This window comes from Vanrija albida, assembly GCF_041260175.1.
Source record: "Vanrija albida strain AlHP1 chromosome Unknown contig_2, whole genome shotgun sequence".
Taxonomy (NCBI): Eukaryota; Fungi; Basidiomycota; class Tremellomycetes; order Trichosporonales; family Trichosporonaceae; genus Vanrija; species Vanrija albida.
Window position 1 is genome coordinate 1,832,008 of NW_027191421.1, and position 27,444 is coordinate 1,859,451.

Sequence of the window (27,444 nt, forward strand, 5' to 3'; positions counted from 1 at the left end):
CTTAAGCCGGCCAACCAGCCAGCCAGCCAGCCAGAAGCCCAGGCCAAGGCAAAGCCGCCAATCCAACCCAACCCAACCCGGCACGGCGGGCCACTCCTACCCAGCGGTACAGCCAAGTCTGGGGCACAGAGTGGGGTAACCACAGACGGACCAGACAGCGGCTAACGACCCTTCCCTTGGCTCCCCCTTACCGTCCTGCCCCCGGCCCCCCCAATCGCCCATCCCCACCCCTGCCTACCGTCGTGCCGCTGCCGCTCCCTCCTCCTGGTCGCATTGCATCACCGTTGCCGGTTGCTGCCGCGCCATCCGGTTGGGTGGGCGGTGTGTCCTCTTGCCCATTCTATTCTACCACTCTAGTAGTCACACCGATCATCTGTCTGTCCTCCTCGTTCATCACAATCCATCCGTCTTGAACCAACACCTATCCTTCTCCCAGAGCAGTCCGGCTGCTACCCCGAGCCCCTTGTTCAACTCAGCACTGTGTATTTGTGTATCTCCCCCACCCCGCTCGCCCATCAGTCGGGGCTCATCTCATCAGCGTCATCGCACCCTATCCCGCCCTTCCTCCTCCTCCATTCCACACGGCTCATCACCTTCGCCCCGCGTCGCATCCTCAAGTCCATCCGTTCACCTTAACCACTCCGTCCTCCTGTACCCGCAGCGATGTTTGCAAAGGTCTCCGACAAGTTCCACAACAGGAAGGGGGCCGCCAAGTCTCAGGTGACCTCTCCGCCGAGGCAGCAGGCGCAGCTCCCATCGCGGCCAGCCCAGCCTGCAGCTCAAGCAAGCCGCTCTCCTCCCCAGTCACCACCGGTAGCTCAGCCTGCTGCGCAGCCACCGGCTGCCCCAGCGGCCAAGCCCCAGGTCGCATCGCCGCCATCAACCAACAATGTCTCGCCGATGGAAGGCATCGAGGGGTGAGTACGATCGACCATCGCGTCCCGTCGCTATCACTGACTAGCGACCTAGTCATCAGGCTCAAGCAAACCCCCATTCAAATTCACTGTCGTCGGCTGCTACCGGATCATCAGCTTCATCATCGCTGTCGGCCGTCCCGCCGCAGGATCGCACACTGTCGTCGGCTCTTGGCGTCCAAGGCCAGCCTGCTGCGAGCCCGGGCGGCACTGTGCAGCCCGAAGTGAATCGAACGATGAGCATCGAGATGGCAGACGTGTCTACACTGTCTATTCAGAACCCGCCAGACGCCGGCAGGCAAGGAAGCTCGGATGAAGATCGCATCCGGGAGAAGGCGAGGGAGGCCCAAGAACAGGTGCGTTCTTAACATTCCCGAACACGGAACGGTGACCGATCGGCCATTGACACGATCATCAGGCCGCTCAGGCACAGGCGAATCTGCACAATGCGACACAGGAGGCTCGTGTTGCTGCCATCCACGCTGCGGCGACGCAGGCAGCGCTCGACACGTCGACCGGCACCAAGACCCCTGCCGCCGCCAACAAGGTGGCCCAGCCTCTCAGGAAGACGGCGGGCCGCTACGCCCTCGCAGATTTCGCGATTGAGCGCACGTATGTCTTCGTGGCGCCTCTGTTGCCCTTCCCGCCTTCTACCTACTAATGTTCGCGTAGCCTTGGCACCGGCTCATTCGGACGTGTCCATCTTGTTCGGTCAAAGCACAACGGCCGATTCTATGCTGTCAAGGTTCTCAACAAGGAGAAGGTCGTCAAGATGAAGCAAGTCGAGCACACCAACTCGGAGAGGGAGATGCTTGTTCGTGTGCGACACCCCTTCCTCGTCAACCTCTGGGGCACGTTCCAAGACGCAAACAACCTCTACATGGTCATGGACTTTGTTGCTGGCGGAGAGCTCTTCAGCCTTCTTCGCAAGAGCCAGCGCTTCCCCAACTCGGTCGCGAAGTTCTACGCCGCCGAAGTGGCCCTCGCTCTCGACTACCTCCACTCCCTGGACATCATTTACCGTGACCTGAAGCCGGAGAACCTCCTCCTTGGTGCCGACGGTCATGTGAAGGTGACTGATTTCGGCTTCGCGAAGCACGTCCCCGACATCACCTGGACACTGTGTGGCACTCCGGACTACCGTAAGTGCACCGAGGCAGCTTGGCGTTGACGCTTCAGTCGCACCGGAGGTGGTCCAGTCCAAGGGCTACAACAAGAGTGTCGATTGGTACGCTCTGGGTGTCCTCATTTTCGAGATGCTGGTGAGTCGGCAAGCTTTTGTTCATCAGCACCTTGGGCTAACAATTGGCAGGCCGGGTACCCCCCATTCTTCACAGAAGACGGCAACCCGATGAAGCTGTACGAGAAGGCAAGTCCAGCCGAAGGCGTTCACTAACCTTTGGTAGATCATCGCTGGCAAGGTTCGCTATCCCACATACTTTGACAACCTGGCCCGGGAGCTCCTCAAGAATCTCCTTGTCGGTGACCTGACCAAGCGATACGGCAACCTGCGAAACGGATCCGCGGATATCTTTGGTCACGGCTGGTTCGCCGAGGTCGACTGGGATAAGCTCTACCGACGCGAAATCCCGGCACCCTACGTGCCCAAGATCGATGGTGAAGGCGATGCTAGCCAGTGAGTGGGAGTGACTCGTTGTGGGCAACCGTGGTGCAAGTTGCTGACTGAACCAGGTTTGATCGGTACCAAGAGGCCGATGTCAGTTCGTATGGAAAGGTTGGGACCAGCCAGTATGATCATCTCTTCGTCGACTTTTAAAGAAAGAACAGTGTAACTTGAAGCGATTGCGGAATGCATTGGTGTAACAAGAAGTCGGAGACGTGCCGGTTGTAATGACGCTTGAGGAGTCAATGACGTCTTGTAACAGCTGTATTATCTGCTTCCGTTTCAAATGATTGTTGTTTTGTTGTTTGTGGTTGTCCGAGTTCAACATTCTTCTGTGTCACTCCGTATCCCTCCTCCTATGACCACCTCATCACAATCGACACTCTGAGCCCGCCCGGCATGAGTGGCAGTCATGAAGACGCTGCTCCAGCTGCGAAGAAGACGACCTCGACGCTATTGGACGGCAACCATGCCTTTCCTCCTTTCTACGCCTGCTACCTCCTCCGCTCGCGGGCAACCCCGGCCTCTCAACGGACATATGTGCGTGTGGGGCGTCACACTGGCCTCGAGTGCACATGCTAATGAATGGGCGAAGGTTGGATCTACGCCGAACCCCACACGACGACTTCGACAGCACAACGGCGAGCTGACCCAAGGTGCACGCCAGACCTCCCGTTTCCGCCCATGGGTGAGCGGCATCGAGCAGGAAGCAGAGCGTGCGGATGCTAACCAAGGAAGGAGGTTCAAATGCTAGTGTTTGGGTATGTCGGTACCCCAGTGCATGGCAAAGTCTCACACCTCCAGCTTCCCCAGCAAGCTATGCGCCCTTCAGGTAGGTTGGACCGTTCGAGTTTAGCTGTGGGTCTTGGCTAACGCTGAACTCTTAGTTTGAGTGGGCATGGCAGCACCCAGAGCTTTCGCGGCACCTGCATTCCCGCCACCCCGATTCTGATGAGGGGACAGGCCCGATCTTCAAAAAGGACGCACGGAGGAACCGGGTTGATCGAAAGGCACTGTGAGGATCCCGACCACCCATGATATATGCTGATTGGACAGAGTGGCGCTGGCTCTCCTTCGCTCGCCTCCGTTCAACAAACTTCCTCTCCATGTGCGGTGCTTCGCCTCGGAGACCGAGCTGGTCTTTGACGCAGGCTTCCGCGGTGATTTGTCTGGGGCCCGGCCCCCTGTGCCTATGTCCGAGTGGAACCGGCTTGAAGCCCTCTCGCCCATGAACGATATCATGTCGTTCTCTGTGGATCGTGACGGACTGCAATCGTCTATGATGCCGCCGACCCGCAGCCCCGGCGAACCACCGGCAAGCGGCGCGGTCCACCTTGACGTGGCGGATAGACCCTTCCGGTTAAGTGAGCGTGTCATTGGGAAGTGGCAGGCCGTCCAACGCCAACAGCAAGAGACCAGGTGTGAAGTCTGTGGAGATGTTGTGGACCTCACGGTAAGCTCTAGCCTAAATCATGACTGCTAAGAGTCCAGGACCCGCTCTCGTTCTCCGTCTGCTTGTCGGCGTCGGAAACACTGCCAAACTGCTCGATCGTGACACACCTCGACTGCCTCGCTCAAAGAGCCCTCGATGGATCTAGAAGCAGTGCAGAGCTAGTTCCACAGCGATCGACCTGCTCCCAATGTGGTGTGACGTCGACCTGGGGGGAGGTTATTCGGGGCTGTTACAGCCGGCGCGACGATAGCCTAGAGGGAAGGCCGAGTCGCAAAGCCAAAGCAGACGACCGGTAATGAGTTGTGCTTGGCACATGCTCCTCTGTGAGGACTCCGGAGGCGTGAGTAGAGCGAAGCTGGGTTGGGGGTCCTTGATGGCATGGCGAATATGTATGTACAAACATAGTGACGGCGGGGCCGTGTGATGACAAGAGTTGTTGTATGGTGTGGTTGGTTGTGCGTTGTTATCATGGCTTGTCGGCCGAGTTGTCTTTGCCCAGGTCGAGATTGCCGAGATCCTTTGATAGACTGGCTGGGTCGTGCTGAGCGACCTTGGCGTCGGCAGGGGCCTCAGCCTCGCTAACGGCGGCAGTGGTCTGTGCGTTGGGCGCGGGGGAAGGCGAAGTCGACGTGGTGGGGGTCTCGTGGTCACTCTCCTCGCCGTCTTCGTCGTCGGTCGTCTCATAATCTTCATAATCCATCTGTGATACAGCATCAGCACATTCATTTGACATGTTGACCGCAGGTACTCACATAATCGTACACGACGCGAACGATCAGACTGCAGCTAGGGCAGGTGGCGATTTCCTCGCCATCGCGAAGCTGAGCCTTTGAGATTTCGAAGCGATCGCCGCATGGACAAGGATAGTGGAAGACTTTGGCGACCTCGTCCCAGGCAAAGTCCTCGATTTCCAGCTCGTCGTAGTATGACACCATGGCTTGAATGCCAAGAGCGCGAGTGAGTCTGAGGGATGGATGTTGATGATCGATGATGCTGATAGAGAGCGAACCTGAAAAAAACCGATCTGGGTGGCCAACTCGGACGGTGTCCGAGGTGATCACGTGACTTTGGGGCTCCAGATCGGCACGCTTGCGGGATTGGCTCATAGCCGCACCCCCCCCCAAGCCGTGAGCCGCCATCAGCCGCCGCCGCCCGTCGTCAGCTGGGCACGCCTGGGGCTGGAGCATTCCTCTCTCCCCAATCCCAATCCCCCTCGTCCTCCCCCATCGTTGCGCTTTCTGTCTCGTCTCTTCACCCCCATCCCTCTCTTTCCCATTCCCCATATCATATCGCTGGGTCTTGATCCACCGACTTGCCTTGGGTTCCCCTTTCGACCATTGATACTGTTGCCGACATGGCCACCACTCAACAGTCCACCGCCAAGCCCATGCCAGAGGATGGTGAGTCCATTGCCCCATCCCTTTATCCGGAACCTGCCGGCCGGCTGCTCTGCCATCGAGGTGGAATGCACTGCGATCTATTGCTGCGACCGTCTGCTGACAGTCCTTAGGTACCGGCGTTCTCCAGGTTGACCCCTGGTAGGTTGATGTCATGGCTTCACTGTGTCACTGCTGACCACGTTCAGGCTTGAGCCCTACTCGGATGGCCTCCGCAAGAGGTACTCCGAGTACCAGAAGGCATTGAACTTCATCAACACCCACGAGGGCGGCCTGGACAAGTTCTCGCAGAGCTACAAGACGATGGGCTTCCAGGTTGACGACAAGGGCGGAGTGAGGTATCGCGAGTGGGCTCCTGGAGCGGTCGAAGCCCGGCTTATCGGCAACTTCAGTGAGCTTCTTTGCCGCTCTCCACCACCGAGATGATTGCTGAGCAGAGCAGACAACTGGTCGCACACTGCCAACCCCATGACCAAGAACGAGTTTGGTGTTTGGGAAGTCTACGTGCCGCCGACTGCGCAGGGTGAATGTGCCATTCCTCACGACTCAATGGTGAAGATCTCGATGACAACCCCGTCCGGAGAGAGCCTGGATCGCCTCCCTGCCTGGGCTACTCGAGTTACTCAGGACCTGGACGTATCTCCCGTGTATGATGCTCGATTCTGGAACCCCCCCAAGGCCGATAGGTACCAGTTCAAGAACGGCCATTCTCAAAACTCCATCGAAGGCCTCAAGATCTACGAGGCTCATGGTGGGTGACCAGTAGCTTGAACGCGCTGACGGCTTTACAGTGGGAATCTCTAGCCCCAACGAGCGCGTGACAACATACAAGGAGTTCGAGGCGGATACCCTTCCTAGGATCAAGGCCCTTGGCTACAACACCATCCAGATGTAAGCAACGGCAATAGTGTAGGGCGCTGACATGGCCAGGATGGCGATCATGGAGCATGCTTACTATGCCTGTGAGTCAAACACGATTAGCCTGGCGGATGTGTGACGGGCGTGGGTTGCGACTGACACCCTCAAGCGTTCGGTTATCAGGTCACGAGCTTCTTTGCTGCCTCGTCGCGCTACGGTACGTCCTTGACCCGAAGCCCACGGCCTGCCCCCGGCCTGTATCAATGAGGCTGACACGGCCACAGGTACTCCCGAGGAGCTTAAGAGCCTTGTCGACAAGGCCCATGAGCTGGGTTTGACCGTCCTTCTCGACGTTGTTCACTCGCATGCCAGCAAGAATGTTCTTGACGGGTATGTGCTCCCCAAGCTGCCCACTGCCCACGCTGACATGCCTCCTTAGCCTCAACATGTATGATGGTACAGACCACCTGTACTTCCACGAAGGTGGTCGCGGTCGCCATGATCTCTGGGACTCGCGACTGTTCAACTATGGGCACCCCGAAGTCCAGCGCTTCCTCCTCTCAAACCTTCGCTTCTGGATGGACGAGTACAAGTTCGACGGCTTCCGCTTCGATGGCGTCACCAGCATGATGTACACGCACCATGGCATGGGCGTCGGCTTCTCAGGTAGGCACTGAATGCTGTGTACGAGCCGGTTTCCTGACACCCATCCCAGGTGGATACCATGAGTACTTTGGAGACTCAGTCGATCTTGAAGCTATGGTTTACCTCATGCTTGTGAGCTGCTCTCAAAACTCATGCCCTATTGCTAATGTCCAAGTCCAACAAAATGCTTCACGAGCTGTACCCTAAGGTGGTCACTATCGCTGAAGACGTTTCGGGCATGCCGACGCTCTGCCGTCCTGTTGACGAAGGCGGAGTCGGCTTCGACTACAGGCTTGCCATGGCAATTCCGGACATGTGGATCAAGATGCTCAAGGAGAAGTCGGATGACGAATGGGACATGGGCAACATTGTTCACACCCTCACCAACCGTCGTCACTTGGAGCGCAGCGTTGCATACGCCGAGAGCCACGACCAGGCCCTCGTTGGAGACAAGACCTTGGCATTCTGGCTCATGGACAAGGAGATGTGTAAGTGGCTAGGCCTGACGGCAATCGGACCTAACTGACGTTTGCAGACGAGTACATGTCGGACCTTTCCGCCTTCACGCCTATTATTGAGCGCGGTATGGCGCTCCACAAGATGATCCGGTATGTGGCAAATACTGCATATCTCGCGCCGAACTCATCCTCCCAGCCTGCTCGTCCACGCCCTTGGCGGAGAGGCCTACCTCAACTTCGAGGGCAATGAGTTTGGCCACCCCGAGTGAGTACCCGCGGGGCCGAGCCACACTTGTGACACACATCTGACGACGAGTTAGGTGGATGGACTTCCCTCGCGAAGGTAACGGCAACTCGTTCGCCCACGCTCGCCGCCAGTTTAACCTGGTCGACGATCATCTCCTTCGCTACAAGTATCTCAACAACTGGGATGCGGCTGTGCAGACGCTGGAGGACAAGTACAAGTGGCTGAGCGCGCCGCAGGTATGTCCCCTTCGGGTAGCATTGCGATACTGACATGATACAGGCCTATGTGTCGCTGAAGCATGAGGGAGACAAGGTGATCGTATTTGAACGCGCCGGCCTGCTCTTCATCTTCAACTGTAAGCTGGGTGACTTAGTTCTCTGAACTGACGACCAGTCCACCCAACCAACTCTTTCGCCGACTACCGCGTTGGTGTTGATGCCCCTGGCAAGTACCATGTCGTCTTGAACTCGGACGACAAGACCTTTGGCGGTCTTGCGCGTGTGGACAGCAGCGGCGAGTACTTCACGACTCCGATGGAGTGGAACGGCCGGAAGAACTGGCTCCAGGTTTACATCCCAACCCGCACTGTGCTGGTTCTCGGCCAGTAGTTGTCAGTGCAAGATTAGTTAGCAACCCTCAATAGTAACGGAATGAATGACCCTCGTCGAGTGGTCCTATGAGACTGTACGAACACTGCTGCATCGTGCTCCCTTGTCGCCTGTCAATCTCGTTGGGGAGGTTGCTGATCCTGAGGCACGTCGATGCCTCGTCTTCGGGTCTACTGGCTGCGGGCACCCTGCCAGATGCTGGTCGAAGAGAATGCAACTGAGATCATTCGAAGAGGGCTCTAATCTGTGGAGATTCCACCAAGGTGGCTGTACACAACCCCCCTAGGGGCATGTAGGCTGCCACACCAGCATCGAGTTACATACATCAACAATAATCGGCAGAGGAGTGAGCTCCTCAACGACTTCAGCGACTCCTCTCCGCCACAACGATTCTTCGAGGCATTGTTCACGGTATGAGGCCGGTGCCCCTGGCCGTCAGTTCAATGAGCCTCACTCCTCTACGATGTGTGAGGGACTGCGCCTACGTTGTCCCAGATGAGAGACGGGGACACCACCCGCAGCAGGTCAACAGATGGGGAGGAAACGACCCAAGCTGCGACCACCTTCTCCTCTCCAAAGACCAAAGGCACGATTGGTGATCTTTCACTCTCAGCATCCTAGAATAGCATATGCGTCTGCTCAATCGGTCGCATGTGGCTTCGCTGGCTGGGATGGGGATTTCAGAACAAAGCCCCCGACAAAAGAGGAGGGACGCAGCACTCACAACCCGTCGATGTCGCTCACCCGAGCGAGGCCCATACGATGTAATCTCAGAGGGCTGTCGGGTCTCAATACAATCTCAATACAGCCTCGAGCCTCCCGCTCCGATAAAGTTGAGGATACACCGTCTTTGAGTTACACACTGTGACCACAGTCAACACTCAACATCCCTGCTTTCCCAGAAGCGACATGGCCTGTCTCAGACCACCTTCGCACCCATGAATTCTGATGCTCAGGGCGGAAGAAGCCTTCGTCAAACCTCAAACTTGACTGGTGCCACAAACAAGCAACGGATCGAGGTGCGACCGACTGCCTCTTTGTGAGTGGGCCAAGAGGTAAGTCAAATCAGCAAACTGCGGATACATGACGAAGAGGAAAAGTACAGCAGTTGCGGTTCAGATGTAGTCCTTCTGATAAAACAAGCGCGACGTTGGCACCTTCGGATTGCATGGGGTGAAAGTGGAGACGGGGTTCTGTCAACTGTAGGCACTAAAACGGGGAATCGGAGGGCGAGGGCGGCGCATCTTGGCTCGATCCAGCGTTAAATGCTGAAATGCAGAATGCGACCTCTTCTGCTTGGTTTGACGTTGGATTGTTCTTCTCGTGATTCTCCTGTCGTTTCTTGAGCTGGCAGTCCTTTGTAGCGTGTCCGTTGCAAATGTGGATGTCACAGAATGCGCTGGGGTCATAGGGTGGGGGCCTCGACGGCGCCGAGGATTCTTGTTGGATCGGGGGCGGCTGTCGTTGTTTCCACGGTTGTTTGAGCTTGTACCATGTGGCACGAAGGCAGTAGAGGCGTGCACTTCGCCATGAACTTGTCGACGTGTCCACTCAGCACCGATGGTAGAGACAACCTGTTCTGAGCTGAGGGGGCTGACCCTCCACAGGATCATTGTGATGGGAAGGTAGGAGGCTGGTAGAGCGTGCAGGAGGAAGTAGGCGAGCAACTCGGCAGATAGTTTCTCGGTTCCGGTGTCGAGAAGAGATGCAGCCCTGCGTATGGTCCCCATAACAGGTGCAGGGTCTTCTCCCTCCTGTATCCGGGTTTTTGTGATCAGAGAGAATAGACTCGCCCGTTGAGCTCCAGCATCTACGGCTGACTCTGCCATCGTGTCTGTCTGAAGTGGTGATTGTTGGTGATTGTAAGGTGTTAGATTGATGGAGATTGACCTCTGAAGCTCAGCTGCACTGAAGAAACCCCGAAACCCGAAGCCTTCCGGCCCCCTGTGATTTCTTCTCCACGATCCCGCCAAATCTCAGGGCACACGCGTGCCTGCTTCGTGCCTTTGACGCAGTTCATAAGGAGGCATTAGAAGCCCCTCATGACCACAATCTGACGCTTTAATAGTGATGTTTGCATCCCCCCTTCCTAATCTCACCATCGAATGCATGCATTCAAATCTCCAGGAGGGTGAGGTAATCCTCCAGAGCTTGTCATTCTTCGCTTATATTTATCCGTGATGTGTCCAAAAGTAACAGACGAAGGAAGCCTTCATCTGCCATGCGCTACCCTTGGGTCCTAAAGTGTGGTCAGAACAACTTTCAAACCCCTTTTAGGTCCTAGCTCACTCCGTACGGCGGCAATAGGGTAAGTACTTACATAAACTCTGCGGTGGTTGGTTATGCCCAATTATGCCGCGACATTTGACGAACCGCTCCACATCATCACACCACAAACGACCAGAATGCACATTGTATATTGTTGGCGCCATTACCATCTGCGCCGACCGTTTAGAGTGGTCCCACTGCCACGGGAGGCGTCGCATAGTGCACTCTTTCTGCGCCGTGGTTTGGGCTACAGATGAGAGAAGCTGGGTGGCTCGCCTCTGGCTATCAACAGTCGTTCTTCTGGTCTAACACAATCGCACAGACTCGGACAAGGATAGAGTGTGGTCATTACATGAAGATTAGAGAAATCTCTCCCTGTCACACCCAGCCTCGGGCCTTGGTTGTGTCGTTGTGGGACAAACTACCTGAATCCTCAGACCTTCGCTGCACGGATGCGGCGTGATACATGCACGAGTCTGCCCCCGCCCCCGCCACCCAAAAGGACCGACACGATACGATGTAGCCTCAAACAACACCTCCGGCACTCTGAATCTGGTGGCTGGCTACCTGAGGCTGTGGTGCCGAATAGTGTGTTTGAGGAGCCCTGCCTCCCCTCGGTCCTCGTCGGTGTGATGGTGATAGGGTGGCGTGGTGTGGGCGGAGGAGGTTCTTCAGTCCCAGAGGTTCAGAGTCCGTCTCTCATGCTACCAACCGGGAGTCTGCGCCACGCGAGGGGGAATACGGGTGCATGTAAACATGGCGCATGCGTGCAGGGAAGTTTGATGACGTTCGGAACGTGGTTTGGGTGACGTGAAGGTACAAATTGATCTTTTCACACTAGTGACGCGACCAAATACACGACGAGGCCGGCCCTCGTGCCCAACATGCAACTGCAAAACCTGGGACACTCGCTTTGGTGGAAAGTTTGTATTAGCAGTATATAGAATCTCTGGTTTCGGTGGTTGACGGGGGTAATTTCATAAACGTGCCGATAACCACCGTATCTGCATAATTTTGGACCTGGTGTACCACTAATACCCACGCTACAGGGGGGTTGGTTGGTCATCGTCATGCTGCAATGTAATAATATCTGAATGTTTTTGATCCTGATCCCATGTCCAGACTCGATTGTTGCTCTATAAAAGCGAAGCCACTTGTACAATGATTATGCATCGCTCATTCAACAGCATGAACTCTGCACTCGACATCTGAAGTACCGAAGTGGCCCTCCGAGACTATTTGCCAGAGGCTCCCTTCAATTCAATTGGGTCCTGTAGGCACGCAGGAAACAGCAGCTCAGCCTCCATCCGCCTGTCATGCCACTTTGGATCCTAACTGTCAGCCCAAGGTACTGACAATAGGCCAAGCGACGCCAATCATTGCACGGACTTGGGTGCCTTGGAGATACTTCTACTATTAGCCTGATGGACGGGTCCAAAAGTGTATAATTATATGGTGTACGGTATCTTTGTAGTCAGAATAACTGTCACATCAGCCTCTCCACTGACTGAATGGGTGCCCGAAGTACTCAATGAGAAACATCTGACAAAGTTGTCGAGTCTCATGGGGGGTGGGTAGGCCCGAGTCATTGAAGTGTCTTGCCCAAAGGTTGAGCAGAATGAATACATGAAGTGCCTCTTCCTGCATACTGGGCCTCACCATCTTGGTGTGCCGGAGTCGAAACTGTATCCTCAAAGGCCGTTCGTTAGCTAGTTTGAGAGTTCCGGGCGGTTTTCAGCTGAATGAAAGAACCATAGCTCGACCACTATGGTTCATGAGGATGCATCCATTGCGAATGTGAAGGCTGGGGTCGAAGTGGGGTGGCACCGGTTGAGGATTATGGACCAGAATGTGTGTGTTCAACAATTGTCACATTTTCATTAGTATTTCCTAATGGATTTTTGGTCCTAATGAAAGTCAATCAGTGTTCGTCGAATCAACCTCATACTGCGAGGAAACACCGGTCATCATAGCCCCACTCGCTCCGCATACGGGAGCCGTATAGTTGTTGAGAATCAGAGTTGATAGCAGCCAGTGAACGTTGTGTCATTGGCAAATTGCAGTTTCAGCGAATCATCAGTTTGAACTCCACCTCCATGGCTAGAAAAAGAGCCATGCAGAGGGTTGCAGGTCCAAGACACTACGAGTGCCGACACAAGTTTGGCACCCCATGAATCGAACAATCTCTGAGCTGTTGTGAATGCTTTTCAGGCAGAGTATCGTTTGATTACCCTGTGAAAAGTGGTGGTTGGGGCTTGGGATGGCGCTCTCTTCATCCGTCAAACTTCGCTGCACGCACGCGTCGTGTCATTTGCACGCGTATGCTCCCGCTGCCACCCAAAACGGACCGCCACGCCTCTACGTCACGTCAAAACAACAACATCATCCACCCACATCATGCCAGCCGATGCGCATCACACCGACGAGCAGGGAGGCAACATCCCTCATGCACACCATTCAGCACCACAGCCGCAGGAGCAGCCACCAGCATTCTATTGTGCGGTGCATCACAGAGTCCAGACACACTGTTCGCTCGTCGGTGTGCATGCGCATTGGCTGGCATGATGTGGGTGGATGATGTTGTTTTGACATGACATGTTGTTTTGACGTGACGTGTTGTTTTGACGCGACGTGTTGTTTTGACGCGACGTAGAGATGAGGCCGGAGCTTTTTGGGTGTTGCAACGGGAGCAAACGCGTGCAAATAACACGACGCGTGCGTGCAGCGATGTTTGACGACGACAGCCCTCAACACCCCATTAGCACCACAGGCCCTACTACCCTACTAGAGTTGCCACCAGATCTAGATTTGTATCTCTCCCACGTCACCAGTTGGGAACTTGCTCGATGAGACGGAATCAAACCCGTGCAAATAACACGACGCGTGCGTGCAGCGAAGTTTGACGCTCTTCATCACCCCAAATACGACCGCCCTATTAACTGTAACTCGACCTAATTCATCTTTTGACAACGGATTCGGACCATCCTCACTTCACTGCGATGAGATTTACAAAATCTACGCCCAAACACTGACTGTGGTTTAGGGGTACCCAACAGATCTTCAAGATGCTACAATAACACTAGGGTTGTGCTCGACGCAAAGAGGAATGCTAGTTGCACATTCTTGGTAGGCAGTGGCTTCTGTACGACTCTTGCGGCAGAAACAGCATGTCGCTGAAGAAAGAGAGTGGCTACTCCATGGGCGTTTTGCCTCCTACACCCCTTGACCCAGCTTCTGGTTAGTACCTCAATTGTAGGCGCACTATCCAATGTCCTCAGGGAGATCACAAATGAAATACATGTGTTCATCCGAACAGCTCCAGGAAGTATCAGTACATGCACGGGTCAGGCCTTACACATGTTCCAAGAGCAGGCTCTTGGCACAGTAGTTGCAAGTTAGCGAACGCCTCGGAGAGGTGGCTTGCCGCTTGGCATAGGAATGCTGCTGAGGGAGCCTACCAGCGATAATAGAGACTACTGGTGATCCTAACACCGTGTGGGCGATGTTCAGCACGCCACCCGAAGCCAGCAGAAGGATTGGTGCACTCAAAGCTCCGGGAGGACGAGGGCGGGGCGGAAATCCTCCCCAGCTGTCAGTAGACGGGCCTACAATTCATGCTCGGCTTCTCCTGCCATTGAACAAAGAGTGTAATTCATTCTCCGTGGCATACCGATTCTGTTTCCCATCGCACCGACGACAGCTACCAACCATACCGAACCCATTTGTCAACGGTTCGGGCCCTGTCTGGTGTGACTGACTTTGGTGAGGATGGGCGTGAAAATGAGCCCATACTACTGTTAACGTCGACTCTCTCGTTTGATCGCCCAAGCTAGGATAGGAGGGACACAACTGGTCGATTGGAAGTTTCTCCAATGGATACTTTTGATCGTCAGTCCTATGTATTCAAGCATAACCCAGTGGTTCGTTACAGGAAGATCACCGAGCCCTTTTCTTTTAGCGCCCCTCGTTCGTGCTCCTCGTTCGGGGGCAAATGCAATCTCACAAAGCCCTCACCTCTCCTCACTGTCCTCGGAATTCCAGTGTGCCTAACAAATGACACGCGTCGTGTTATGTGCACGCGTTTGATTCGGTCTCATCGCACAAGTTACCAATTGCTGACATTGGAGAGGCGCAATCTCGCTCAGGTGGCTGCTCCTGGCTCGTGTCTGTGGTGCTGAGTACCGTGTTGAGGGTTGTCCCCTCCCGCCTGGTCGGTCTGATAAACATCTGGAGGCATGATGTGGGTGAGCATGTTGTTGAGTGCCGGAGGCGTTGTTTGATGCGACCTCGCAACGTTTTGGTGCTTTTGGGTGGTGGCAGTGGGGCCAAACGCGTGCAAATAGCACGACATGTGCGTGCAGCGAAGTTTTGACGACAAATGGCAACAATTGTTTAACCCGCTCAAATCAATCTGGCCATGAACCAGCGCCTAATCCGAGTGTGAGATACATGAGATTCCTCATGCAATTAACCTATGTGTATAGCCTATGCCCAGGGTAATCGATCGATCTGCCGTGATACCATAGCGAAGCTACGTCAGACCTTGTAATTTCTGGCTACTCTCTTGACAATGATCATGAGAAGAGAGCTTGACGATCATGAAAAGAGAGCTCATGACTATTCTCACGTGCCCATTTGTGCAGTCGATTCTTCAGGTGATAGGATCTCTGTCCTTCCCCATCGACACTTCCAATACAGAGAATGCGATACACCACCAACCTACATTATTCTGCAATTACTGGGCTGCTGCATACCAATGCCGTTAAAAGGTGACGTGCTTGTAATGGGGCCGGTGAGCAATAACGGTTTACACCATGTGTTCGGGACCAGAAGTGCATGCTTGCCGACTTCACGCGCGCCGTTAAGTGACCATCATTGATGTCAGTTGTCGAGTGAGTATGAGGGAAATGGACAGACAAAGTCCGCCGTGCCCTCTATCGAAAGACGACCAGCACCATCCACATCGACATTCGACGTGGCTCACAAGAACCGGAGCGAGCACGAAGTTAACCTCCATGCATGGGCTGAGACAACAATATCTGGGTGGTATCGATGTATCAAACCGCTGGTTTCCTGCGCCAGCGTTCTGAGTGCAAGGTTGAACTTCAGGCAGAGGAATGCCATGTAGTTCACGGCTGGTACAATCTCATCGCGCAATGGTCAAACATTCGACAGTCACGCCCAGCCAGAAGGGCCTTGGAGTCAAGTGGCAAAGGTTAAACCAATGTTCTGTAGGTAGCTTATGTGCGAGGTTGCAGCAGCTAAGCAGCCCACCGTGAGCCGCAGAGGAGACGATCGGTGACTGAGTCGGGGGCGGTCGTCATGGCACCTTTGGGAGCTCCTCCGGCGTCGGGGTTCAATAACATGAGTGGAGGAGGCGCCGCGCTGCGGTGCAAAAACAGGTGCAGGTAGAACGAGAACAGAAAACACTCCGAGTGTTCACACGCGTAGGCGCCAGAGTACGGAACAGTGGGCGATGTTCTTCTCATAGGTACTCGCCTGCCCAGCACTTGGCCAGGTTACCACCTCCAGTCCAGTATTTGGGTTGTTCGTCAGCTGTTTTCGACATACTCATAACCCCCTTGCTACTTGAATAAAGGATGGAACATGATGAGCCTGCATGCAGAATGCCTCACCATGGTATCTTTCCAAGGTTCATTTCATATGCGAAACCTCTCTGTAAAAGTCTGCGTGAATGTAGTTCATGATTGAATACGTGACATCGGGTGTCTGCGGGCTGGTCGATGAAGTGGCGTGTCTCTCGAATCTCTCGAACTAATTTGGGAAATAAACATGCTGGGGCTGTGGGTCGCAGGCGTCGTTGAGTAGTTGCTCAGGCTGCACAGAAGTGACAGGTTCAGCTGTTTCATGCTCAGGTCTACCATCAGCAGCGGCGGCCTATGTATCCCAAAGAGATCCACTCCTCTCCAGTTATCAAGTCCGAAGTATTGCGAGGTTTCTTCAAGCAACTACCAACTGGACATAGTGTCACGGTCAGCCTCAGGCTCTCCTGCCACATTCCAGTGAGATCCAGGGGGCCCCCTTGAGGTGCAAAACTGAAGCTTTCCCCGCGTTTCTATACATGTCATGTGCCCTTCTCTTCGGTGGGCCCTACTGCTGGTAGGACGGCAGAGAGTGACTCATGCATGACTCGGACAGGCTTGTCGGTACCGCCATCGACAAGCGCTCAACGGGTATTCGTCATTGCATTCATTGTATCTGTGCCATTTCGCTCGCCGGTAATGCTGGCCTTGGGAGGTAGAGTGAGTGCCACGGGCCGAAGACTTTCATTCGCCACAGGTAGTAGTGGCATGCAAAAATGTATAGCACAATGTACAGGATACGATGCCTGCTTGATATGGCGTCTAATCCTAGCCTGTCTCGGCCACCCCTCATGCCCCATCACCCTGATTCGGGGACGAGCTTGAGGGATCTTGGGACGCGATCAGCTTCGCCTTCTCCGCGATTAGCTTCTCTTTCTCCGCCTTCTTCGCCTGCCCCTTGGCCTTCATTTCCGCAATCCACTCCTCTCTCGACTGAGTGGCAAATTTCGTGTTTCTGCGACCCTGTCAGGATGCCTTTTTCCAGGTTCGAATGAATGCTGACCTCTTATGCACTTTCGACTTCAGATGGTCTGCCCACTCCTTGGTTGGGACGGGGTACGGCCGACCTGGTGACGAGCAGTGCTCACACAATTGTTTCGAGTTCAGAACCTGACGGCTACGATCTGGTCAGCTTCTGCTACAAATCTCCTGTTCTACGCACTCAGCCGTGTTGGGGATCTTGGCCTCGACCGCAGATAAGTCCTGCAGCAATGACGAGGCATCGGCGTGGCCAACTGTCGCGGGGTCGGGGAGTTCCTCCTGTGCCAGGAAACCTTCCAATGGTCAACGACCACCTTCCTGATTACTACGCCACAAACTCACGAGAGAGCACATCTCGTGCCACTGGCTCGCCAGCTTCCCCGCCTGGCACAACGAAGAGGTGAACGTCACCGCCAAGTGTTCGGGCTTCTCGAACAGCGGGAAGAAGCTGCTTCCGAATCCACTTAATCTGTGACTTGGCGTACTGGTGTGTCGACAGCTTGGTGCGGTCCACCATGGAGTTGAATAACGGCGAAGACGTCGGGTCGGACTGAGGAAGGGGTAGACCTGCAAACTCCTTGTATCCTGGGATGGCTTAGTCCCTCACCCCCAGGATATCTTGGGTGACCTACCAATCGATTGGAAAATGCCCTCCGTGGGACCTCCAGCATCCATTGTTGGATAGTGTTCTGCTGCGACTTTACGAAGCTCCTCGATCTCTTGAAGGAGCCCATTCTGCACCAGTCAGTGAACTGATCAACGACGGCGACTCACTTGTACCATCTTGTCTACACGGGCATCCAGCCGAGGCCTCAGCGTAGGCAATGGCTCATAAACCCAAAAGATCAGCGTGCGAAACCTGTCATCAGGATGTCAGCGAACATCTTGGAGTGTGGGCTCTGCCGCCGGTACCGTACCTTGCTCGCCTGCCGGCCTTCGCTTCCTCGTTGTCCGGTGCCGTCCCATTATCCTCGTCTTGTCGTAGGAGCTCCACCCCTCCTCGCTCCCACCATCGCTCCAGCCCGCGCCGCACTTTGCGGCTATCGCGCCAGTGCCATCGTCCCGCTTCCAGGGGGTCAACAGCTTGGAGGAGTCGCCACACGCTTAGTAGGTGGTGGGCTTCAGTGGTGTCCTCAGACGTAGCGCTCGGCGTCTCGACGGTGCTCTCAAGACTTGGATAAACCGGATCGGCAGTCCAAAAGGTTTCGAGGAGCGCCCTAAGCTCGGCATCAAGATCTTCAGGCACTGGAGGCTGGGGACCTGGAGGGCTCCAAGACCGGGAAGCCCCTTTGGGTGCCGGCCGGTCGAACGACAGCTCTTCAGGAGGGAAGAGATAGTGTTGAATGAAGTAGTGAGTGCCTCCACAGATAATCGGGAGCGTTGACAGAGGAGTCGAGTTGAGCTGGTTCCAAGTTAGTACCACTGACAACACCGACCCACCTTGATGTCCGCCTCCGAGCACCATTTGCCAAGCTCCCAGCTACCTCCTTGCCCGGGAATGACGACGTCCAAACCCCAGTGTTCGATTCCACCCTGCTCTTCCTTGGTGACCTTGTTGGTGATAATGTCGAGCCCCTTGTAGAGTTGCATCGAATCGGCCGAGAGAACGACGCCGGTAGTGGGCCGCGATGTGCTCTCCCCTTGAGTTGCCAACGACTGAGCCAACGAGACTGCCAGGTTGGATTTCCCCACCCCGGTCGTTCCGATGACCGCAACGATGGGCCTTGATGAAGAGACTGTCGTCATGATGGGCCGAGCGACCCGTAGCATGGAGCGGCCAGTAAAGGCGGTAGTGAGTGGAGTGAGTTGCAAGATGGCAACAACTTTGGTCTGGTCAGTCGAACCCGAAAACACTGACCTCCACCTCCACTTGCACGTGATCACAACCCGCGCTCACCTCATCCTGACCTCCTACACTACAGCTTCTGTCGAACAGTGGTGGGTCTCATGCCAGGGTGGTCAATACATGCCCTTTATCAATGACGGGGTATAAGGTGAACTCTAAGACAGACAACAATAGACAGAAGGAAGGGCAAGGGTATCACAGCACCATGTCGTCACTCGACACTCCGACCAGGCGAGGTTGCGGCTCTTTCGTCTTGACAGGTGGCGCCGAGCCAGCGCGCTTGGTACGACCCTTTGGAACAACCGTCCACCCCTCCTCCTCAACTTCCTCTTCAACAGCCTCCAGGCTCGTGCCCTTACCCCCATTTCGGGTTACCATGATTGTGTCGTGATCATCATCCAGAATCGCCTTGACAAACTTGGACGCGCCCAGTGGGCTCACGAAGTCGAAGCTCTTCAGAGACGGAGGGGCTGGACTTGGCGACGCGTAAGGGGCTGTTTCGTCTCCAGATGGAAGAACTCGCGGTGGAGTATATGTCCCGCCTCGAGCACGAGGGCTGAACTCTCCTAAGCCGGGGAACCCGCTTCCTCTGCGACGATCTGTTCGGCGCGGAGAGCTGGACCGGTAGGGCGCAGCCAAGGCAGGGCGAATGTATGAAGCCATTGGCGCTGGCGACCGTATGTTGCTCGACGGCGAAGAGGTGTGGCCAAAAGATGGGAGCGACGGGATCGGGGCGATCTGGAAGATACCACCCCGGTCCGGCACGTCGCCTTCGAGCTTGTACACGGTACTCGAAGTGTTCGTGTACAGCTGTGGCGAACCAGTGGCAGTCACCCGTCGCTTCTTGGAACCTTCAGCCGGAGCTGCTTCTTCGCCGTTGCAACTGCCTTCACAGAGATCGCGAGCCTCAGCTCTTGCCACCGCTCTGAGACGGCGGTCACGTTCCTCACAGAGCGATCGCAGCTTCTCCACTCGCCGCTCATCCATGAGCCAGTTGACGAACTTCTTCCAAGCCTCTTTCGTCGCCCGGATCTTGGCCATCGAATCCTCGTCATCGCTGACACCGGGATGCGAGCGATTGTGGGCGGCTGCTGATTCGCGACTGCTGGCAAGCATGTCGAACTGGGTAGGGTTTGCGGCATGGTTGTAGGCGCTCAAAAGGCTTGTTGACGCAAGCAGTGGAGGGGTGGGCCGCAACGAGAATGGAACAAGGCGAGACTTGACCGTGACAGTACTGACAGGCACCCGTAGTCAGCACCGAAGTCACGCTTCTTAAGGCCGGACTCACGGCTCCATTTCGTCGGTGTAAATGCGCACGGCGTAGAAGTGGTTTCCACGGGGAATGGTCCGCCCTTGGAAGAAGACACGCTTGTCAATAATCTTTGAAGATGTCAGCTCGTGGAACAGAGTTATGTTGGATGCCGATCCCCACCTTGCCAGGCCAATGTGTGCCGTCCTGGAGCTCAATAAGCACGACGTCGCCTGCTTTAGGGGACCATCTTCGCCATTGAACCTCCTCATCTGAATCCAGAACAAATGCAGCGACAGCCCCCGGGTGGTGGCTCTTGGGCATTGGACGGTCGTAGTGAGAGTCATCTGGGAACCTGTTAGAGCCATTGCCTTCGCTTCATTTCAACCCACCATGTCCTGTCCCGTTTGCAATAGAGTCGCTGTCACGCATGGAAACTTCTCCATGCGGAGAGCACTCATCCTCCAGAGCTGCCGTGAGGCTGCGAGCACCTCCGCAACTGAGATCGTCCATACTCTTCATGACCCAGTATCGCTTGACGGCCTCATCCCATCTGTGTTTGACAACGCCGTCATTGAGCCTGACGCCAGCGGCGACTTCGAACTTGGAGGTCAATGCCTGGAGGCGCGTGAAAGTTTCACATGCCAGAAGGTCAAGGGCGGCGTCGAGTGAGGCGAGTGAAGGTGGTGGTGCCGGGGCAGACGATGCCGAGGACAACTTGCGCTTTGGCATGACGGATGGCCGGTTTGCTGGCTTGCTGGCAGGCCTGAATGGCTTGCTGGCGGACTAGCTCACTGGGCACCTGGATCACCGTCTTGCTAACCGAATGACTGTCTAGATGACCTGGTTGCCGTCTTGACCGAGTTCCGTTGAGCCTAATGTCGTCGTTGGGTGGCGAGGAAGGCGTGTTGTTGTCGGGGGCAGTGGTCAAGGAAGAATGCCGGTGGGTGTCGATGTTATTAAGCTGAGAGGGTCATGGTCACGTCGTCGAGGGACGAGGGAATGGAGAGTCGCCGCAAGACGTGCTGGGGCGCTGAGGTTAGCAAGCAATGGTTAGGTGATGGATGGCGGTGGGTGGTGGCAAGGAGGGAGGGTGGGGGTGGGGGGGTGAAGCGCAGGCAGGGCAGGATGTAGTAGTAGGATGTCAATATCCACCCAGCCAGCTTTGATTACTGATGGCTTATTCACCAAAAGGCCGCTCGCTCAGCCAGGGCAAGCAGGCAGGCGGCCAACAGCCAACGGCCAACGGCGGCAGCAACCACGCCCAGGGGTTTGTCATGATGCGCCGCGTGCCCTGGCATTGAGGAGCCCCGCACTTCCGACCATGCGACTGCACCACCCCTGAACCTCCACCTTTGCATCAAGTCCAACTTCAAGCTCTCGTTGGAGTTTGCTGAAATCCGGCCTTCCCTCTTCGACTTCCATCTCTTCCTACACATCAACAAGTGACCGCTACTTCTCCCTCCCCTTTCCAGATCGTTGACGTCTCGGCCACGGTTGAGTTCTTTTACTTCATCCGTGGACCGACCCTTTCACATCAAACCACAGCGCTCCGCGTCTCGACCACAATGGGCAAGAAGAAGCTTGCATTGAAGCGTGCGTTTTCAACTCTCCCCACGTACTTCCATTAGGTCTTTGCTAACCTGAGTGTGCATGTCCAGCCGTCCAACGTGGTTACGGTACCACGTCTGTTCAGACAAAGAAGGCCAAAGCCGAAGCCGAAGCCAAGGCCGAAGCAGACGCTAAGGCCTCAGCTGCAGCGTCCGAACCTGAGGCAGGCAGTTCAACCGCTCAGCCTGGAGAGGCCGTGGCCACTCAGGCTGTTGATCGGCCTCTCGAAGCATCGGATCTTCAACAGCCCAACGAATACCCCCGACCACAGGATGGTCGTCAAACCGATTCTTGGGACAATGACCAGACGTTGGAAGAGGCCACTCTGCAGGGCCTTGTGGATAGGCTTCAAGAGCGGGCGGATAAAGAGGTCTTGCGGGTGTTGAAGGTAAGCATGCAGCAAAGGGATAACTAACACAGCAGGCTATCGAGTTTGATGCGAGGTTCGCGGCATCATTTTCTCGTTTGCAGATGGACCAAAGCACCCGCGACGAGATCCTCGCATACGCTGTTCAAGACTACGAAGATGATAATGGGCATCAGACACAAGGCCTCGCTCCTGACGGCTCCCAGCCAGACGAGGACAAGACCCTCTCTCGGGTGTATGTCACCTACCAGGTGCTCGTTCGCTATGGGTTCCCATCGGACAGAGTGAGGCAGTTCATTCTCGAAGGGATGCTTCCTGGTCAGGGATGGCAGGAAGGCTTCGAATGGGTAAGTGATACTGGGATTGCTGCAAAACTGACATGTAAAGCTGTGGCTACACATGTCAGAGGATGAATGTCAACAAGTGGGGAAGGAGCCGATACAGATGGGAAAGGAGCCCATTGGTGAGTACCGTCGCACAACCCGAGGGTGGATGCTGATGAGAGAGATACCGACCCACGGCCTCTGGATGCCCCCCTGCTCGATGTGGCTGTGGAGGAACCGCCAGTGGAATCTACACCACCTACATCGGAGCCCAAGAGCATCTCAACCCCGAAGTCTGCGCCTCCAGAGGCTGCAACGACCACATCTCTGTTTCAATCACACGACGGCTCAGACTCTGAGCCTGAATCTGATTCGGAAGTTGAACTGGATATCAATAAAGAAAACCAGGACTGGGCCGAACTTATGCTCGAGCTAGACAGCTTGAGGATAGCTGCTGGTGCTGGCAAACCCAAGGGGAAGAAGGGAAAAGCGAGCACTGTTGTCATGGAGACCCCGGAGATGGTCAAGCTGAAGAACAAGATTGCGAAGATCGAGAAGCAGTACATGTTTAGCCGCAAGGACGCAGGTGAGCACTCGTCTTTCGGAATGGCAACTAATCCGCGCAGACGTAATCTTCAGGACCCTAAAATCGAAGCGCGACATGCAACTCCTGGAGAGCAAGCTTAAAGGCATCCCTATCTCCAGCCGATCGTCCACTGCACCTCCATCAACCGTCGACGCGTCCCAAGCTGCCACTCCCGATCACACGGTATCCGAGCCACAGGAGGCACAGGAGCCTATTGGTGACGATGACGATGAGGGGGGCATGTTTGGGAATATGCTCGACGAACCCGAGGAAGGGACCGCTCCCCCTCTATCGACCAACACGACCGTCACGGTCCGCCACATGCCCATTCCAAAGCAATTTTCGTTCAGCGGCAACACCCCAAAAGCGTTGCTTCGCCTAGCTTTGTCGAAGTCCTCCAAGCATGCCGCCATTTCCTACGCTCGACTCTCTGGAAATTCTCGTGTTGCTCGATATGGGGTTGAGATTCGTTGGTCTCCATCAAAGCGACGCGCTTGGCGAATGGAGGACATCGCATGTCCAAGTTTTGAAGAAGCTGAAAACTATGCTTCTACTCTCGCCCTCCACGAGCTCTCCAGTAACGGCATGGTTTCCGGTGTGAACTGGAGGACGATGCCGCCGGCATATCGAGAGCTTTGGGATGAGCTGGAAGCCGCCGAGCGACAGAGGGTTGACGCTGAGCACCGCGAGGCGTGGAAGATGGTCAAGGATCTTGTCAACCAAAAGACACAGGCTTTCAAGGCTTCAGCAATCGAAGCAGCGTCCAAGGCTCCTGTTGCCACTCCGGCGGGCGGCCTCGACATTGCTGTCCCTCAAGCACCCGTTTATTCCCAACAACTGCAGAGCCAATTCGAGAAGCGGGTTGCTTCTCCATCGTATCGGAAGATGCGCGAGGACCGCGACACGCTGCCGATCGCTCCCTTCCGAGACGCGATCATTGAAACGACGGAAAACTCGCAAGTCCTCGTGTTCAGTGGTGAAACTGGGTGCGGCAAATCCACCCAGCTCCCTTCATTCATTTTGGAGCACCAACTGGCCCAAGGAAAGCCTTGCAAGATCCTCGTCACTGAGCCTCGTCGTATCAGTGCCATTTCACTCGCTCAACGTGTCTCTGCAGAGCTGGGTGATGCGCCCGGGACAATGGGCTCAAACAATTCCTTGGTGGGCTACTCCATTCGATTGGAATCGAAATCTTCTGCGAATACGCGACTCCTGTTCGTCACCAATGGTATCGCCCTTCGCATGCTGGAAGGTGGCTCTGGCAGCGGTGGCAAAGCCACTGCGTTCGACGAGGTCACCCACATCATCGTCGACGAAGTGCACGAACGATCCATCGAGTCTGACTTCCTTCTCATCGTTCTCAAGGAGCTCCTCCTGGTCCGAACCGACCTCAAGGTTATCCTGATGTCCGCTACCGTCGATGCCGAAAGGTTGTCTGCGTTCTTCGGCGGCTGCCCCTTCATGTCGGTCCCTGGTCGTACGTTCCCGGTGACCGTCCGTTATCTGGAAGATGCCGTCGAGCAAACTGGGTGGCACATTGACGAGTCATCGCCTTATGCTGTCTGGGCACGGAACAAGAAGCCGGGTTCCAAGCAGTTGGAATGGACCGAAGACACTCCTGCCGCCACCGACTCCTCAGATGATGAAAGCAAGCCAGCCGACCCGACGAAGCTATCGTCACAGCGATACTCTCCCCGAACAGTGGAGACAGTGAATCTCCTCGACTCCCGCCAAATCCCATACGACCTAATCATTCGGCTGCTTGAGCAGCTATGCTTTGACGACCCCTCGCTCCACCAATTTTCGGCCGCCACCCTGGTGTTTATGCCAGGCCTCGCAGAGATTCGGAAGCTCAACGACGCCTTGCAATCTCACCCGAGGTTTGGGGTATCATCTGACTTTGTGATCTACCCCTTGCATTCGACGATTAGCTCTGAGGGCCAGAGTGCTGTGTTCCACGTGCCGCCCCCTGGGGTCAGAAAGATTGTTATCTGTGAGTCGCCACGGTACTGTTATCGCTAATGCTCGCTAGCTACCAACATCGCGGAGACTGGTGTTACTATCCCCGACATCACCTGCGTAATCGACTCTGGAAAGCAGAGGGAGATGCGGTACGATGAGAAGCGCCAACTGTCTCGATTGGTCGAATCATACATTGCCCGAAGCAATGCCAAACAACGACGTGGACGCGCTGGTCGTGTCCAAGAGGGCCTTGCCTTCCATCTCCTCACCAAGGCACGACACGATACGCAGCTTGCAGAGCATCCAGTTCCCGAAATGCTGAGGTTGTCACTCCAAGACCTCGCCCTCCGGATCAAGATCCTCAAAATCAAGATCGGGTCGATCATTGAAGATGTTCTCATGAGGGCGCTGGATCCCCCAACGTCTACGAACATTCAACGTGCTGTCTCTGCCCTCGTGGAGGTGAAAGCCCTGACGGTCAACGAGGAGATCACATCCATGGGGCGACTGCTCAGCAAGCTGCCCATGGACGTGCATTTGGGCAAGTTCCTTCTTGTCGCCGCGCTCTTCAAATGCCTCGACCCTGCTCTGACAATTGCCGCAACCCTCAATTCGAAGAGCCCATTCATCACGCCATTCGGCTTTGAAAGCCAGGCTGAAGCGGCCAAGAAGAGCTTTGCAGTCGGGAACAGCGACTTCCTCACGATCGCAAACGTCTTTGACAGCTGGCGCCGAGCTTCAGAGAATCCCAACTTTGTCAGGACTTTCTGCAAGCGCAACTTTGTCTCCCACCAAAACCTCCAGCAGATTGAGGAGCTGCGCCAACAGCTCCTGGCCTACCTTATCGATTCGTCCTTTATCGGGGCGACCTCAACGCAAAAGGAGGAGATTGCACGGTATGTCGAAAAACCAGCTCACTTCTGACACCTCAGGGCGCGCTATGGTCGAGGCGCTCGAACCCGGTTCGTCACAGTCCCCCAAGAGTTGAACAGCAATGGCCAGAACTACGACCTCTTGGAGGCGGCCTTAGCTGCAGGCCTGTATCCCAAGATTCTGTCAATGGACCCCAGCGGTGGTCTCAAAACGATCACCAACCAGCAGGCTGTTGCGATTCACCCGAGCTCTATCAACTTCCGTGTCCCTAAGAGCGAGTTCGGCGCCAACTTCCTGACCTACTTCACCCTTATGCAGTCGAAGAAGCTGTACGCATGGGAGGTCGGTCCGGTCCAAGATCTATGGCTCGCACTGCTATGCGGCGATTCAGCAGACTTCAAGGTGGGCACCTGAGGCATAGTTGGAGGCAGTTTTGCTAACGCGGCTCAGGTCATGGCCTCTTCTCTTCAGATTGACCGAAGGGTTCGGTTCCAGGTGGATCCCAAAACCCTCATTGCAATCAAGCGAATGCGGGAGCAGCTGGCCTCAGCTCTGTCCATTCGGCTTAAAGGACGAGCGCTGTCGGCCCGTCAGACAGAGTGGTTTGACTTGGGTCTGTCGTGCCTCGGCTTCATCAGCATGGCGCCGGAGAGCAAGGTGGTTGTTGGGATGACCGGCAGCGGCGGGGCATGAGCCCCAGTGTCGGCTCTCTTGATAGACATGATAGAATTTCCACACACAACATAACACTGCAATGGCATGGTACATACACTGGCTCCAAACCCTCATGTACGGTGGGCTAGGCCTTGTTCTTGCCCTTGGCTGCAGGCTGGGCATCATACTTGTTCATCTTCGAGCCGTGGTCGTGCGGTTTGCGCTTTGTTCGGCGTGTTGGACTGGGCACCCATCAGCATTCAGCGCATTGCAGCATTTGTCAAGAAGCTCGTTCGACTCACCGTGGTCGACTGTCACCAGCACCACCATCCGACTCCGAACTCTCGCTGCTCTCCACCTCGGCGTCACCGACAGGCCGGGGGCGCTGCGGCCGGGAAACAGCGTGTTCCTTGTGACCCGAGCATGCTCCATCGTCGTCCGAGCACGAGTCTGATTCCGAGGATGATTCGTCAAAGGCTCGTGGCTTGTGGTAGATGCAGCAGACTGCCAAGTCAGTCAACGTCGTGAGGGAAGGTGGACGAGTGGTCTCGCACCAGGCAGTGCTCGAGCGCGAGACACCACCTTTGGAGAACGAGACACGTACTCTTCGACTTCTTCTTCCCCATGCCCTCATTATCCACGGTCTCTGACGACCACACGACGCGTTGTCTGCGAACGGGGCCACCACGGAGGCGGAGGACGCCGACCGAGTTTGGCGTGTCGGCGCGCGAAGGTGGTGGCGAGGCCGAGGTGGAAGCTGCTTCGGACTCGGTTGGGGTGACGGTGAGGGTGCGCGTGCCGCTCGGCTCAGGGCGTGCCGCTTGTGCTGTCGCCATTGCGATGGTGCTCGTGGTGATAGATTGGGGTTGTGACTGGGCGTTTGTGAGACGAGTCGAGCAATGTTGATGTTGGATTGC

General features: G+C 55.6%; 8 protein-coding genes across 8 annotated transcripts; 4 read left to right on the forward strand and 4 right to left on the reverse strand.

Annotated features, from left to right (window-relative positions):
- Positions 1-663: 663 nt before the first annotated feature.
- On the forward strand, positions 664-2,691 carry TPK2 (cAMP-dependent protein kinase catalytic subunit; the record flags this gene model as incomplete). Its single annotated transcript, XM_069350959.1, has 8 exons — positions 664-917; positions 970-1,270; positions 1,333-1,526; positions 1,587-2,056; positions 2,094-2,176; positions 2,227-2,283; positions 2,321-2,550; positions 2,607-2,691. The coding sequence occupies 8 exons, from the start codon at positions 664-666 to the stop codon at positions 2,689-2,691; spliced, it is 1,674 nt and encodes a 557-aa protein (XP_069211345.1).
- A 246-nt stretch (positions 2,692-2,937) lies between these two features.
- Positions 2,938-3,557, forward strand: SLX1 (Slx4p interacting protein; the record flags this gene model as incomplete). Its single annotated transcript, XM_069350960.1, has 5 exons — positions 2,938-3,078; positions 3,134-3,226; positions 3,277-3,299; positions 3,343-3,370; positions 3,426-3,557. The coding sequence occupies 5 exons, from the start codon at positions 2,938-2,940 to the stop codon at positions 3,555-3,557; spliced, it is 417 nt and encodes a 138-aa protein (XP_069211346.1).
- A 900-nt stretch (positions 3,558-4,457) lies between these two features.
- On the reverse strand, positions 4,458-4,926 carry DPH3 (Diphthamide biosynthesis protein 3; the record flags this gene model as incomplete). Its single annotated transcript, XM_069350961.1, has 2 exons — positions 4,458-4,691; positions 4,744-4,926. 2 exons carry the CDS (start codon positions 4,924-4,926, stop codon positions 4,458-4,460), a joined length of 417 nt encoding a protein of 138 aa, XP_069211347.1.
- Positions 4,927-5,345: 419 nt separating this feature from the next.
- Positions 5,346-8,204, forward strand: GLC3 (alpha-1,4-glucan branching enzyme; the record flags this gene model as incomplete). Its single annotated transcript, XM_069350962.1, has 16 exons — positions 5,346-5,391; positions 5,502-5,529; positions 5,577-5,779; positions 5,831-6,139; positions 6,180-6,279; positions 6,319-6,350; positions 6,416-6,463; positions 6,531-6,636; positions 6,686-6,912; positions 6,962-7,023; positions 7,067-7,379; positions 7,427-7,499; positions 7,546-7,614; positions 7,670-7,832; positions 7,876-7,951; positions 7,990-8,204. 16 exons carry the CDS (start codon positions 5,346-5,348, stop codon positions 8,202-8,204), a joined length of 2,070 nt encoding a protein of 689 aa, XP_069211348.1.
- An 8,660-nt stretch (positions 8,205-16,864) lies between these two features.
- On the reverse strand, positions 16,865-18,646 carry tit1 (tRNA dimethylallyltransferase, mitochondrial; the record flags this gene model as incomplete). Its single annotated transcript, XM_069350963.1, has 8 exons — positions 16,865-17,030; positions 17,079-17,192; positions 17,238-17,349; positions 17,399-17,641; positions 17,689-17,791; positions 17,831-17,915; positions 17,974-18,458; positions 18,497-18,646. 8 exons carry the CDS (start codon positions 18,644-18,646, stop codon positions 16,865-16,867), a joined length of 1,458 nt encoding a protein of 485 aa, XP_069211349.1.
- A 451-nt stretch (positions 18,647-19,097) lies between these two features.
- Q8F55_002362 (uncharacterized protein) lies at positions 19,098-20,883 on the reverse strand (the record flags this gene model as incomplete). Its single annotated transcript, XM_069350964.1, has 4 exons — positions 19,098-20,136; positions 20,191-20,282; positions 20,335-20,498; positions 20,544-20,883. The coding sequence occupies 4 exons, from the start codon at positions 20,881-20,883 to the stop codon at positions 19,098-19,100; spliced, it is 1,635 nt and encodes a 544-aa protein (XP_069211350.1).
- An 836-nt stretch (positions 20,884-21,719) lies between these two features.
- Positions 21,720-26,566, forward strand: Q8F55_002363 (uncharacterized protein; the record flags this gene model as incomplete). Its single annotated transcript, XM_069350965.1, has 9 exons — positions 21,720-21,747; positions 21,813-22,150; positions 22,186-22,476; positions 22,517-22,592; positions 22,637-23,038; positions 23,079-25,031; positions 25,071-25,896; positions 25,933-26,275; positions 26,324-26,566. The coding sequence occupies 9 exons, from the start codon at positions 21,720-21,722 to the stop codon at positions 26,564-26,566; spliced, it is 4,500 nt and encodes a 1,499-aa protein (XP_069211351.1).
- Positions 26,567-26,672: 106 nt separating this feature from the next.
- On the reverse strand, positions 26,673-27,363 carry YPI1 (Type 1 phosphatases regulator ypi1; the record flags this gene model as incomplete). Its single annotated transcript, XM_069350966.1, has 3 exons — positions 26,673-26,769; positions 26,830-27,031; positions 27,132-27,363. 3 exons carry the CDS (start codon positions 27,361-27,363, stop codon positions 26,673-26,675), a joined length of 531 nt encoding a protein of 176 aa, XP_069211352.1.
- Positions 27,364-27,444: the final 81 nt, after the last annotated feature.